The sequence below is a fragment of the Nyctibius grandis genome, chromosome 13 (assembly GCF_013368605.1).
Source record: "Nyctibius grandis isolate bNycGra1 chromosome 13, bNycGra1.pri, whole genome shotgun sequence".
In the NCBI taxonomy this organism is placed as follows: Eukaryota; Metazoa; Chordata; class Aves; order Nyctibiiformes; family Nyctibiidae; genus Nyctibius; species Nyctibius grandis.
The window spans coordinates 10,163,120-10,175,650 of record NC_090670.1 but is presented as its reverse complement, the minus strand read 5'-3'; the positions used below and the strand labels follow the sequence as shown (position 1 = coordinate 10,175,650).

At 52.7% G+C, this 12,531-nt stretch overlaps 1 protein-coding gene across 1 annotated transcript in view; it reads left to right on the top strand.

Annotated features, from left to right (window-relative positions):
• Positions 1–12,531, top strand: part of ZMYM3 (zinc finger MYM-type containing 3) — a 32,760-nt gene that overhangs the window by 14,601 nt on the left and 5,628 nt on the right. Inside the window, exons 8-17 of the mRNA XM_068412161.1 lie at positions 152–302; positions 865–980; positions 4,508–4,594; positions 4,926–5,076; positions 5,658–5,830; positions 6,254–6,419; positions 10,185–10,243; positions 10,815–10,983; positions 11,584–11,699; positions 11,855–12,029. Coding sequence (XP_068268262.1) covers positions 152–302; positions 865–980; positions 4,508–4,594; positions 4,926–5,076; positions 5,658–5,830; positions 6,254–6,419; positions 10,185–10,243; positions 10,815–10,983; positions 11,584–11,699; positions 11,855–12,029 — 1,363 coding nt within the window. The remainder of the gene's footprint in view (positions 1–151; positions 303–864; positions 981–4,507; positions 4,595–4,925; positions 5,077–5,657; positions 5,831–6,253; positions 6,420–10,184; positions 10,244–10,814; positions 10,984–11,583; positions 11,700–11,854; positions 12,030–12,531) is intronic.

The window sequence follows — 12,531 nt, the reverse complement described above, 5'->3', positions numbered from 1 at the left end:
ACCTGCAGACTATGAGCCTGGCTGTGGCATCAGATGTTCCCTGCAGGAGAGCTTCCCTGTGGTGGATACAGTAGTGGGGTGGGATATTGGGGTCAGACCTCACTAGCTGTGGTGGTCTCCCTGGCAGCTCTGTTCTGCTCTGTATTTGCAGAAGAACACTCGGGTCTACCCGTGCATGTGGTGCAAGACGCTGTGCAAGAACTTCGACATGCTGCCCAATGTGGATCGCAGTGGCAAGATGGGCCTGTTCTGCTCCATTTGCTGCACTACCTCCCACAAAGTGAAGCAGGCAGGCTTGGTTGGTAAGAGCACCTATGCACAGGGAGTCAGTCACCTCTCCACTCTGACTCCTTCCTTGGTACTATTTATTGCTTGTGGATGAGACTGGAAAGAAGGCATGTTCCTTGTCTGGGGAGGAGACCAGTGAGACAAGTGGAAGATTTGGAGAGGGAGGAACCCTTGCAGGAGGTAGACATCTTAATACTGAGGGGTAGTGTACATTGCTGTTCTTGAGAATGCAGGAGGCTGTTGTAGTGCCGTACTGTGCTGGCATTGCCCTTTCCATTACACAGAGTACCAGGGTGTCCAGGAATGGGTATGGTCTCTGGTGCAAGTATGGCAGCCTGTTTTGTCCAAATTCCTGTAGAGCCAGGGTCACTTCCTTGAACTACTCTGCTCTCCATCCATGTTTAACATTTCTGTCCTAGCAGAGTCTGGTGCTCTTAGTTTGCTGATGTTCTTGTCCCTTGCTTTTTGATAATAGCTTGACAGACTGAGGATGAGTGAGTAGCTTGCATGCCATCCTCAGAATCTAGTCCCACATCCTGTGCTGCTGCCCTCACCAGTTCCTGTCTGTTTCATCAGGTCCCCCTAGACCCTGCAGCTTCTGCAGAAAGAGTTTATCAGAACCCTGCTATTACAACAAGACAGACCGGGTTGTCTACCAGTTCTGCAGCCCCAGCTGCTGGACCAAATTCCAGGTACTGAAATATCCTTCATACTGTGCTGGGCCATAGAGCTCATTCCTCCTTTCACACTTAGCAGAGGCTCCACCTTCCTCAAGCTCCTCAGGGAGGGTCCGTAAGAAAGTCTCTGCTGGAGCACAAGAGTTGCAGTGCCTGTAGTTGCCAATAACTCAGTTTGGCCCTATCTCCCCCTTCCTCCGTTGGGATAAGATGGGCTGTGATTCACTCCTGTCTATCAGGTTATGCCCAGCGGGAGTGCGGTGCATAGCTGTGCTGCATGAGTGGTTTGGGATGTAGCGGACTTACAAGGGCACAAGCAAAAGCACAAGTAAGCTAGCAAAGCACAGTGCGCACCTGCTAGTGGGGTGGAAAGGGGCAGAGCTGCCCTCTGAGCCAGGCATCACCAAGGAATGTAAGTCTTCTAGGATGTGCTGTCTAAAAATTTAGAACCAGCAGGCCTGCATACCTCATGTTTAATAATCCTCAAAGGCTTGACTGGTGGTTTTTAATCTTCTGATGTTAAGTTTTAGCATATGTGAAATGTTTGTGGTATTCAAAGGCAACTGGAAGAGTATTAGTTTTGTACAGTTGTCTAAGAACAAAGCAACAACCAGGAAGACCTGGGAGACTTAGGCCAGGACATGCCTTGGGCAACTGAGAAAGCTTAGAGAATCTAGAGGCAGAGAGTTAGTTACGGGCAGTTGCAGCGTTTGGTTCTGGGATTTGTTTTTTTGTTGCGTTTTTTGTGTTGGGATTTTCTGTTGGATTGTTGGGTTTTTTTTAATAAATCCGTGATGTAATCCTTCGCTGAGGTCACAAATGGTGTTGGTAGGGTAGCTGAAGAGTTTTTACAGTTGTAGACTTCATAAGACTTGAATCATAGAATTATTTGGGTTGGAAGGGACCTTTAAAGGTCATCTAGTCCAGCCTCCCTGCAATGAGCAGGGACATCTTCAACTAGATCAGGTTGCTCAGATCCCCATCCAATCTGACATTGAATGTTTCCAGGGATGGGCCATCTACCACCTCTCTGGGCAACCAGTTCCAGTGTTTCACCACCCTCATTGTAAAAAAATTCTTCCTACATCTAGTCTAAATCTACCCCCTTCTTGCTTAAAACCATTACCCCTTGTCCTATCGCAAAAGGTCCTACTGAAAAGCTTGTCACCATCTTTCTTATAAGCCTCCTTTAAGTATTGAAAGGCTGCAGTAAGGTCTCCCTGGTGACTTCTCTTCTCTGGGCTGAGCAACCCCAACTCTCTCAGCCTGTCTTCATAGCAGAGGTGCTCCAGCCCTCCGATCATTTTTTGTGGCCCTCCTCTGGACCCACTCCAACAGGTCCATGTCTTTCTTATGTTGAGGGCTCTAGAGCTGGATGCAGTACTCCAGGTGGGGTCTCACCAGAGCAGAGCAGAGGGGCAGAATCACCTCCCTCGACCTGCTGGCCACGCTGCTTTTGATGCAGCCGAGGATACAGTTGGCTTTCTGGGCTGCAAGTGCACATTGTTGTCTCATGTCTAGCTTTTCATCCACCATTACCCCCAAGTCCTCTGCCAGGCTGATCTCAATCCATTCTCTGCCCAGCCTGTGTTGATACTGGCAGTTGCCCTGAACCATGTGCACGACCTTGCACTTGGCCTTGTTGAACCTCGTGAGGTTCACATGGGCCCACTTCTCAAGCTTGTCCAGGTCCCTCTGGATGACATCCTGTCCCTCAGGCATGTCAACTGCACCACTGAGCTTGGTGTTGTCTGCAAACATGCTGAACGTGCACTCGATCCCACTATGTCATTGACGAAGGTATTAAACAGTACAGGTCCCAATATGGACCCCTGAGGGACACCACTTGTCACTGATCTCCATCTGGACATTGAGCCGTTGACCACTACCCTCTGGATGTGACAATCCAACCAATTCCTCATCCACCAAACAGTCCATCCATCAAATCCATGTCTCTCCAATTTAGAGAGAGGCATGTTGTGGGAGACCATGTCAAAGGCCTTACAGAAGTCCAGATAGATGACATCTATAGCTGTTCCCTTGTTCACTGATGTAGTTACTCCATCATAGAAGGCCACTGGGTTGGTCAGGCAAGACTTGCCCTTGGTGAAGCCATGCTGGCTGTCTCGAATCACCTCCCTGTCCTCCATATGCCTTAGCATAGCTTCTAGGAGGGATCTGTTCCATGATCTTCCCAGGCACAGAGGCGAGGCTGACAGGTCAGTAGTTCCCAGGGTCCTTCTTTCTACCCTTTTAAAAAATGAGTGCAATGTTTCCTTTTTTCCAGTCACCAGGGACTTCACCTAATTCACCTAATTTGAATTATTGCCATATAAAATTAGCATTGTAACATAAGACTAAACCCATGCATAACCTGGATTAGTAACTGTCTTGCTGGCAGATCTCAGAACACACTTGTCAAAGAAAAACCACTGGAGAGTGTTTCAAGAAGGCTTCTTGGGGATCAGTATTAAGCCCAAGGAGTTCAACATCTTCATGAGTCATCTGGCAATAAAGTCAAAGTAAGCGTGATAAAATTTTGCAGATGAAACAAAAACTGGTGAAATGTTAACTCATGCTGAGGTCAGGGCAGTCATAGAAAGCAAAGCAATTGGATTGCTTGCCAAGACTGGTTCCTCCTGACGTGTGCTTAAACACAGGTCAGTGCAAGATCCTGTATCAGCCTTACTCAAGTAGTGTGGGGATGTAAGTCCTGGGAAAGTAAGGATTTTGAAAAGGCCCTGGGATTACAGCAGATAAGCTATTCAGTATGAGCATCTCAGTTTACAGCCACAGAGGGAAGGATTAAGTAAATTATTGTAAGTACAAGCAGAGGAACAGGGAGTTAAAGTTTGGGCTAGGGAGCAAAAGAGCTACCTAGAATGTTGCACAGGTAGGAAGAATGTTCATCCGATGTCCACTTTTATTTCAATGTTGAAGAAAAATTTGAAGTATGCTGAAAAAAGAAAAGTTACATTTGGGCTTGAAAAATGCATGTATTGAGGCAATTGCAGAGCACCTTGTCTGAGGTTATCAGAAGGAAAACCAGGAAGATGACTTATTAATAAATTTATCCTTGTGGACAAGGCACCAAGTGCTAAATGTCTGTTTAATCTAGCAGAGGAAGGTGGGGTGAGAACAGCTGCTTGAATTCTGAAGTTGCATTACCTTGAAAATAGAAACCAGGCACCTGTGCTTCAAGATTTTTAGAGAAATTCTCAGAAGAGGTAGCAGAGCCCCCATCTCCTAGTGTTTTCAAATCCAGAGGGGTGGCAGCTTGAAAGCTTGCCTTCCTGAGAAGAGCTGGAGCCAGTACACTGGAAGCAAAGTGAAATTGCTCGAGAATCTGCTCCCCAGGAGCTTGAGACATGATCTGATGGACTGACTGTGAGTCACTGGCAGTGGCAGCAAGCGCAGGTCTAAGCAGGGGCAGACAGACTGCTGTGACGGGTGGAGGAGGCAGGAGGTGGTGGCAGCGTGAAGCGGGTGCTCGCTGCCTGCTGTGTGCCTCTCCCTCCATGAGCTGTCTCTGTCTCCTGCAGCGCACCAGCCCGGAAGGTGGGATCCACCTCAACTGCCATTACTGCCACAATCTTTTCAGCGGGAAGCCGGAGATCCTAGACTGGCAGGTGAGGACTTTCCACAGGGTGGATGTTAAGGTGGAGGCCAACCCTGGTGAGGACTGCAGGGCTTCTTCCTCTCCCTGCTCAAAGCAGAGGTCCTTCTGTACCAGTGCTCTGAATGCCTTAGCTGCAGAGACGTGCCTGGAGACTGTGCACTGAGTGCTGTGCTCCTGATGTTCAGCAGGATGTCAGAAGGGCAGGAGGAGACCGCTTCTGCCAAACCCCGTGCCAGGAGAGCTGGGGACTTGGCTCAGCCCTGTAGTCTTGCTCTTGCTTCCCCAAGAAGCGTGGGGACCTCCTGCCAGCCTGGCTGACCCGGTGGCGGTCTCTTTGGCAGGACAAGGTGTATCAGTTCTGCTGCAAGGACTGCTGCGAGGACTTCAAGCGGCTGCGCGGGGTGGTGTCTCAGTGTGAGCACTGCAAGCAGGAGAAGCTGCTGCATGAGAAGATCCGCTTCTCTGGAGTGGAGAAGAACTTCTGCAGCGAAGGTACTTGGGGAAGGCACGGGAGAGGCAGAGCCCCCATGCCAGCCTGTGCTGGGGGAAGAGAAGAGAGCATGGAGAGGAACAGAGGGGAGACTGTCTTAGCCAGGCCCTGGGGCGAGAGCCTTGCCATGCAGTGAAGGGAGGACTGTCGTGGGGATGGCTTGCTGTCCAGCCAGGCCCTAGGGCAAGATCTTTACCGTTCATTGTGTCCTTGGGGAGGGCTTTCTCACAGCTTTTCTCTCTCTGGGGGCTGGGGAGACAGCAGGTGGCAGCTCCGCTCCTCCTGTCATCATGCACTTCTACGCTCTTGCGTCTGGGCTGGCCTGACCTGGCCTTGCCCTGCCTGCTGGGTTCCTGCACACAGGAGGTTGGAGTCAGACTCTTCCTAGAAGCATGGAGGTGAGAGATGGCAAGTCCCCATGAGGTCCCATCTTATCCTAGCCCCAGGGGCCAGTGCTGGATTGTTCCCTACAGTGTGTTGCGTGTGCTCTGTTGTCTCCGCAGACCTGGATTCTGGTCATGTTTGGGTCAGGGAGGCCCCCAGTTCATCCTGGGAAGGTTTCACTCCTATTGTTTCTCCGCAGGGTGTGTGCTTCTTTACAAACAGGATTTCACCAAGAACCTGGGCCTGTGCTGCATCACCTGCACCTACTGTTCTCAGACCTGCCAGCGGGCGGTCACCGAGCAGCTGGAGGGCAGCACCTGGGACTTCTGTAGTGAAGACTGCAAAAGCAAATACTTGCTCTGGTACTTCAAGGTCAGTATTGGCACTGGCAGCTTGTGCTAAGTGCTGTGGTGGGCACGGCACCCAGATAAGTGGGCATTGCACTGAGGAAGTTCGCACTGCTGGAGTCTGGCTGGCACTGCTGCGGAGAACCTGGCACTGCTGGAGTCCTGCCTGGCAATGACGGGACACTGCTACGGGGAAGCTCACGTAGCTGGAGTCCCCAGCTGATCCTGCCAGAGCACTGCACTGAGGAAGCTCACAGTGCTGGATCCGCGGCTAGTGCTGCTGTGAGAAGTTCGCACCGCTGGAGTCCCCGGCTGGCACTGGCAGGGCACTGCTGTGGGGAAGCTCACAGCCCCTTGCTATGTGCACCTTTCACTGGAGAGTAGTGTTGCACTCGGAGGGGGTGTGGTTAGTTACTCGTTGTTTCTCTCCTGCTGATGCGGGCTTTAGGCAGCTCGGTGCCATGCCTGCAAGCGTCAGGGGAAGCTGCTGGAAACCATCCACTGGCGGGGGCAAATCAAACACTTCTGCAACCAGCAGTGTCTGCTGCGATTTTACAATCAACAGAACCAGCCCAACCTGGACACGCAGAAGGGGCCCGAGAGCCTGCTGAACAGTGAGTAGGAGGGAGGGAGGGGACCTGCATAGCTCAGTCCGAGAGACACAGGGAAGACTGAACAGCGAGGGGTGGAAGCTTCCTGCCCGGGACTGGATGAGACGCTAGGGAACAATCCTGCACTGGCCCTTGGGGGGGAAAGGACGGAGTGGGACCTAATGGGGCTTCTCCATCTCTAACGTCTATGGTTCTATGACACACAGGGCCCAGACGGGAGGAGCCGGTGCCAGCGTGCTGCCTGTAGCTCACACTCTTAGCGAGGATACTCAGGGATTTAACATCCTCATGTTGCCAGCGGAGAGCTCGATTTACAGGGTTAGGGGACAGCGTGGTTTGGCATGATAATCCACCTGCAGCCCCACACCACCTCCGAGCTGTGACCTTCTCAGATCTCATAAGCTAATCAGGATTGGGCCAGGTCAGTGCTTGGATGGGAAACATTCAAGGAAAACACAGGGTGCTGCAGGAAGTGGTGCTGGTGGTGCTGTAGGTGGGCTGAAGCTAGAATGATCTTGAGGGAGCGCTGAGCTGCTGGAGGCACTCTGTCTTGTGATGTTAGATTGGAGTCCTACCACTTACCCAAAGATCGCTGCAGCTTTGGGGAGTTGCCAACCCTGTGTCCTGGATAACCCCATTCTGCATCCGTGGAGTTCCAGCTGGAGAGGAGATTTTCACTGCCTGTTGCCCCATTTCCTATCATTAACTTGAGCCAGTTGCTTGTGGAAGATTGCAAAGTGCTTTGGGGTCCCTCAGGATGGAAGGTGCTCATAGTGACAGTGACAAGACATCGCTTGGCCCTCGGACACTCACGTAGTCTCATTCTGCTTGGTCTTTAATAGGCCATGATCTTCTAGGTAATCTATGTGATCTAGTTAAATGCCTGCAGCTTATGGTGAGACTCGCTTCGGTGCATCAAGCTTCGACAGATACCTGCATCTCAGGCTCAGGGCTTTGCTGCCCTCCCTGGGTTTTTGTGAGGTGTAAAAGCCTGACTAGGATGTGCCAAGGACGTGAAACCAAGACAAGGACCTTCCCAGGAGAGACCTCGTCCTCCATCTCCAGACTCTTCCTGGTTCCTCTCCTGACAGCAGTGGGCTGATTGCAAGACGGGGGAAGCCCTTGGATGTCAGTGCTGCTTAGCAAAGCAGAGCTGCTCTGCCAGAAGCAGCAGGTTCCCCCAGCCAGGGGAGTCCCAACCTGCCTTCCAAGAGCCACGCTCCGTAAAAGGCCATGTGAGACGACGGCTCAAGTGGCAGCACACTGGAGTGACCTGGATAAGGAACTGTTGGGTTCTGCTGGCACGGGAGTGCCCAGGGTGAGTCTGCGTGATGGGGCACAGACTGTCCTGCCACCCAGGGGAGGAAGAGGTGTTGAACTTGCTGGTTGCTGTAGCTCACCAAGTGATTTCACAGCCCTAGCCATGCTGTTCCATTTGTCCTCTGCTTTCAAGGCATCTCACTTGTGAGGGACCAGTAACACTGCTTTTGGGACACAGGCACAGTGAGCAAGCTCTGCCTGCAGAGGGAAGCACGTTTCACACCATTTGGCCATTGTCTCCTTGGAGCCATAGACCACAAGACTCTGAGAATTACCTTGTCTACCACCAACAACCACGAGAGTCTGAGCACCCCCCTCCACCACATCTCTGGAGGCCCCCAAGAACCTTGCTGTTTGGCACATGAGGCATCATCCTTCACCGTGCCACAGCTGCTTCGTGTGCCCTGTGAGGCACAGGACTCTTGAGGGCAGCCAAGGAAAAGTCCGTCAGCAGTGGTGTGCGCTTGGCTGAGCACAAGCTCCAGGCTGCCCCAGGACCTGTCACGCTTGGTGAATGCTGCTGGTGGCACTGGGCTCTCTGTGTGTTCTGGCACACTCATCCCCTGCCAGTTGTGGGATAGCAATGGACATCCTTGTCCTGGGACTGTGGCATACTGCTCAGCTTGCAAAGGAAGGGTGCTGGAGCCAGGGCCTGCCGTGTGCTTACACAGGGAGCTTTCCAGCCGCCAGCGTGCTGTGCAGAGGATTTTGGGAGGAGCAGCTTGTCAGTGCATGGTGAGGAACAGCTTCTGGCTGGTCTAACCACGGTCGCCTGTGGACATGGCAGCTGTGTTGCCAGCTCACAAGGGACTACCTGGATTTCAGGCCCATCTTGGGCAGAGCTGCTGACTACTTGCTGCTTCTCTTGCAGCCAGTGGTTGCCTAAAACCATTCATTCCTGTGACCCAGTGGCTGCTGCCAACCTGGTGATCCTGAGAGTGCTTGCTGACCATAAAAGTGGCTATTCCTTTACTGGGAACAGTCTGTGTAATGAGGGATTGAGGAGCTTCTGCCACAGAACTGTGCCCAAAGACTTCAAGGGAAACTGGCTCTGTATGGGGCCATTCAGCTGGAGAGGATAGAGGGCCAGAAGTCACAGTTTGTGCAGGCAATGCCTTGACAACTCCTTGCTGGTGTTGGGATGAGAGTAAAGAGCAAGCTGCAGCTTTCCTGGAAGCCTGGACATGTAGCACGTGGAGCTTTGTGGCAGGAGGATCTTCTTGTTTCCCTTAGTCCTAAATCATTGGCCTGTGGGGCAATCAACTTTGCTTTTGATTCTGCTGCAGCAGAAACTCTGCTCACACTCCATAGCTTGTCTTTTTTCATTCCAGCCATTGATATCTCCCACCTAGACCTGCTGCCCATCCACTTCAGGCTGATCAGGGGAAGTTCTTGGATCCATTGAGGCTGTTGCAGATCCTATGGCTGAATGCTCAGCTGCAGGCTAGGGAGCTTCCTCCAACTGGAACTTACCCGTTGCCCTGTGGTGGTCAGCAAGTGGACCCCGCTGGGCCTCCAGTTGCTCAAGAGCTGTCCTGTGTTTCCTCGGGACAGAGGAAATCTGCACAGTGTGAATGCCCATGTGTTGGTCCTTTGGGAGTCTGGGTCTTTCCTGGAGAGCCTGTCCGTGTGTAGGAGATGCAAATGGACCCGCCACTCCCTTTGGGTGCTGAGACCTGCTGTTTTCTTTGCAGGTGTCTCCTTCACGCATGGCCCACGGTTAGTCAGTGCTGTAGAAGGCAGTTCTTTTTCCCAGCCACATGGGTAACCAGGGCTCACGGGAGACTTGGATGAAGGTGCTCTTTTAGCTCATCAGCCTTTGAGATGGGTGCAGGTTCTCTGCAGAGCAAATGAACTGAGATTATTATCCAAACCAGGGTGATATTGTCACCACCTGAGACTAGTGTCTGCCACACACACCTCTTACATGCAGGTGATCCCCTCTTTCCTTAGGGGAATCGACTGCATCCCTAGGGCTGGGGCAAAGCTGTCTCTCTGCTTTCTGGGATATCTCGTAACGCTACTACTAGCTCTGTCACCTTCTTCCTAGGGATCTCGAAGCACTTTGCCAAGATGTTTGTAGCAGGGAGATGGAGGCACAGGGAGGGGCCATGGCTCGGTACAGCAAGCCGATAGGCAGAGCTGGGAATAGAGCCCTGGATTCCTCTCTCTACAAGGGGCTGGGATTTCTCCTGACCTGCTGTGATGGGGATGGGGTGGACTGCAAGGGAGCACAAAATGACATGGGAATGGCTTGATATTGTAGTTCTAGTGTCTTCTGAGCAGCTAGGGCTAGAGGTTGTGGAAACATTAACTGTTCCTGGAGTGGCCAGGAGCAGTTTCTGGGGAGCCTGTCCCTGCCCTCTGGCTGCTGCCACCTCCAGTCCCAGCAGTGGGACCTGTTGGCCCAGGAGCTCTTGAACTTAGAGTTGTTGCTTTCTCTTACAGGTCAGACTTCAGAGCCAAAAACACCTGCCCCTTCCGCACAGAAGGCAGAGTCTAACATGGTAAGGCCTGTTGGAGGTAGGAGTTTGCAAGATAGCACAAAGGGTCTGTCCCCCAAGAGAGGACAGATCTGCTATTGCTCAGGGAGATTTCATTCTTTTACAACCAATGCATTTTAAGATGTCTGGGTAGTGGGAACTGATAAGAGCTGCTGGGGAGGGCAGCATCAGCGTATCTCCTGCAAGGGGGAAGAATAACCATTCCCCAGGAATCGATGATGGGCACCAGAACAGCCTGCCACTGTCACACTGGCTCCTCTTTGCACAGTGCTCCCCTTTGCCTGGGTATAGTTGCTGTCCAACTGGGTTTCCCCACTGCCCCACGGGGAAGGAGCCACCAGTGCCAGACTCCCCGATGGCTGCTGCAGAGATGCCACACAGGCTTGCTGCCTGCCAGGAGCAGCTTGGCAGTCCTTTGGCTGGGTCTGACCGTGGGAGCATCTGCGTGTGTGTGTGTTGGGGACTGCCAGGCTCCAGGACGTGCTTTGGGAGTCTCTGCAGCTGTACCTGTGGTTGGGAAGAGGTGGTGCTGCCTTAGATGGATGCCAACCTCCTGCTTTCTGCATTTCCTCAGCTATCAGCAAAGACCTCCTCAGCCCAGATGTCTCCAGCCGCGCCACCTCCCCCACCCCCTCCGGTTCCAACCACCCCTCGGAAAAACAAAGCTGCCATGTGTAAACCACTGATGCAGAACCGGGGTGTTTCCTGCAAGATAGAAATGAAGTCCAAAGCATGTCAGACAGGTAGGAAAACAAGACATAACTGCAGGATTACAGGAGCGTTTTGGAAAGGCAAGTGGCATGTCACTACTCCAGACTAAACGTGAATCCAGCTTGAAACGCTGTACAGAGCAGCTGGGTGTTTGGCACTGTGCTGAGGAGTCTCTGGGCGGTGCAGGGCACATACAGCAGGGCTGGAGGTAGGGAGCCCATTTCCATCAGCAGCAAAAGGAGAGATGCAAAGAGCACTGCAGCGTGATCCCACCTCTGTGGGACAACTCCTGTTCCTCTGAAGATCGTCAACTTGTCTGAGGGGCTGTCTGCTGAGCAGGTTCCACTGTGTAGCTCCTGCTGGGCATGTGTGTGTGGTCTCCAGCATATGCAAGGCAACTAGACACCTCAGCAGGGCTGTGTAAGAGCAGGGCTTGCACCTCTGGCTAAGCCAAGCCTCTCTTGTTGCAGGGCTGTTTGGCTTGCTGCTGCTCCAGCTCTGCCCGTGAGTCACAGAAGCTGGTGGCTGGAAGGGCTGTGGTGCTGGATGGCTGGGAGCATGGCAGTGCGCAGCAGGGCTGGGTGGAGGAGCTGCTGGGAGCAAGCTCACTGACGTACTTTTGCTCTTGTCAGAGGCTGACTGGAAGCCCCAGGTGATTGTGTTGCCAATCCCCGTCCCGATCTTCGTGCCTGTGCCTATGCATATGTACTGCCAGAAAGTACCTGTGCCTTTCTCCATGCCTGTCCCGGTAAGCGAAACACTCCACCTGCTCGAATTCTCTTACTGTCTCAACCCTGCCTTGCTGCAGCCTCCCTGCTTCTCTGTTTGTCCTCTTCTCCTGGCTGTGCTTTTATGTCAGTCGGCTGAGTTTCAGTTTTCTGCTCTGTGTGCTGCTATTGACAGGTGCCTGTGCCAATGTTCCTGCCCACCACGCTGGAGAGCACAGATAAGATTGTGGAGACCATTGAGGAGCTGAAGGTGAAGATCCCCTCCAATCCCCTGGAGGCTGACATCCTGGCCATGGCTGAGATGATTGCAGAGGCTGAGGAACTGGACAAGGCCTCCTCGGACTTGTGTGGTAGGTTCTGCTATGGCTTGATCTGGCCTAGCAGCTGGGTTCATGTGGGGTTTGCCAGCTGTTGGAGCTAGAGCATCTGCCTGGATTGCAGCTCCCCCAAAGCCTTTGAAAAAGGAGCAGGGAAGAGCAAGTCCTCAACTTCTGCTGAGGAGGTAGCAGGAGGGAAGAGCTGCAGCAGGGAGCAGTGTCTGCTGCTGTCCCTTTCGGGGGTGCCAGTCTTGTGGCACATGTGCAGCACTGTTAGTTTATTCAGGTGGCTGTTCAGGCTCTTACCTAAAGCAGCTTCCCAGCCAGAAGACTAGCAGTCCTGACCTTGCAGGTCTTTTTACTTGAGGGCTGCATTCCTCAAGCCCCTGTGACTAGGGCTGTGGCTGGGGAGAGGACAAACGTCCATGTTTTGCTGTCCAGGAAAGCTGGGCAGTGCAGATGTCGTGGGGCTGCTCTGAGCACAGGACTGTGCTGCAGGGAGCCTGACTTAATTTTCCAGCTGTCATGGGTGAAA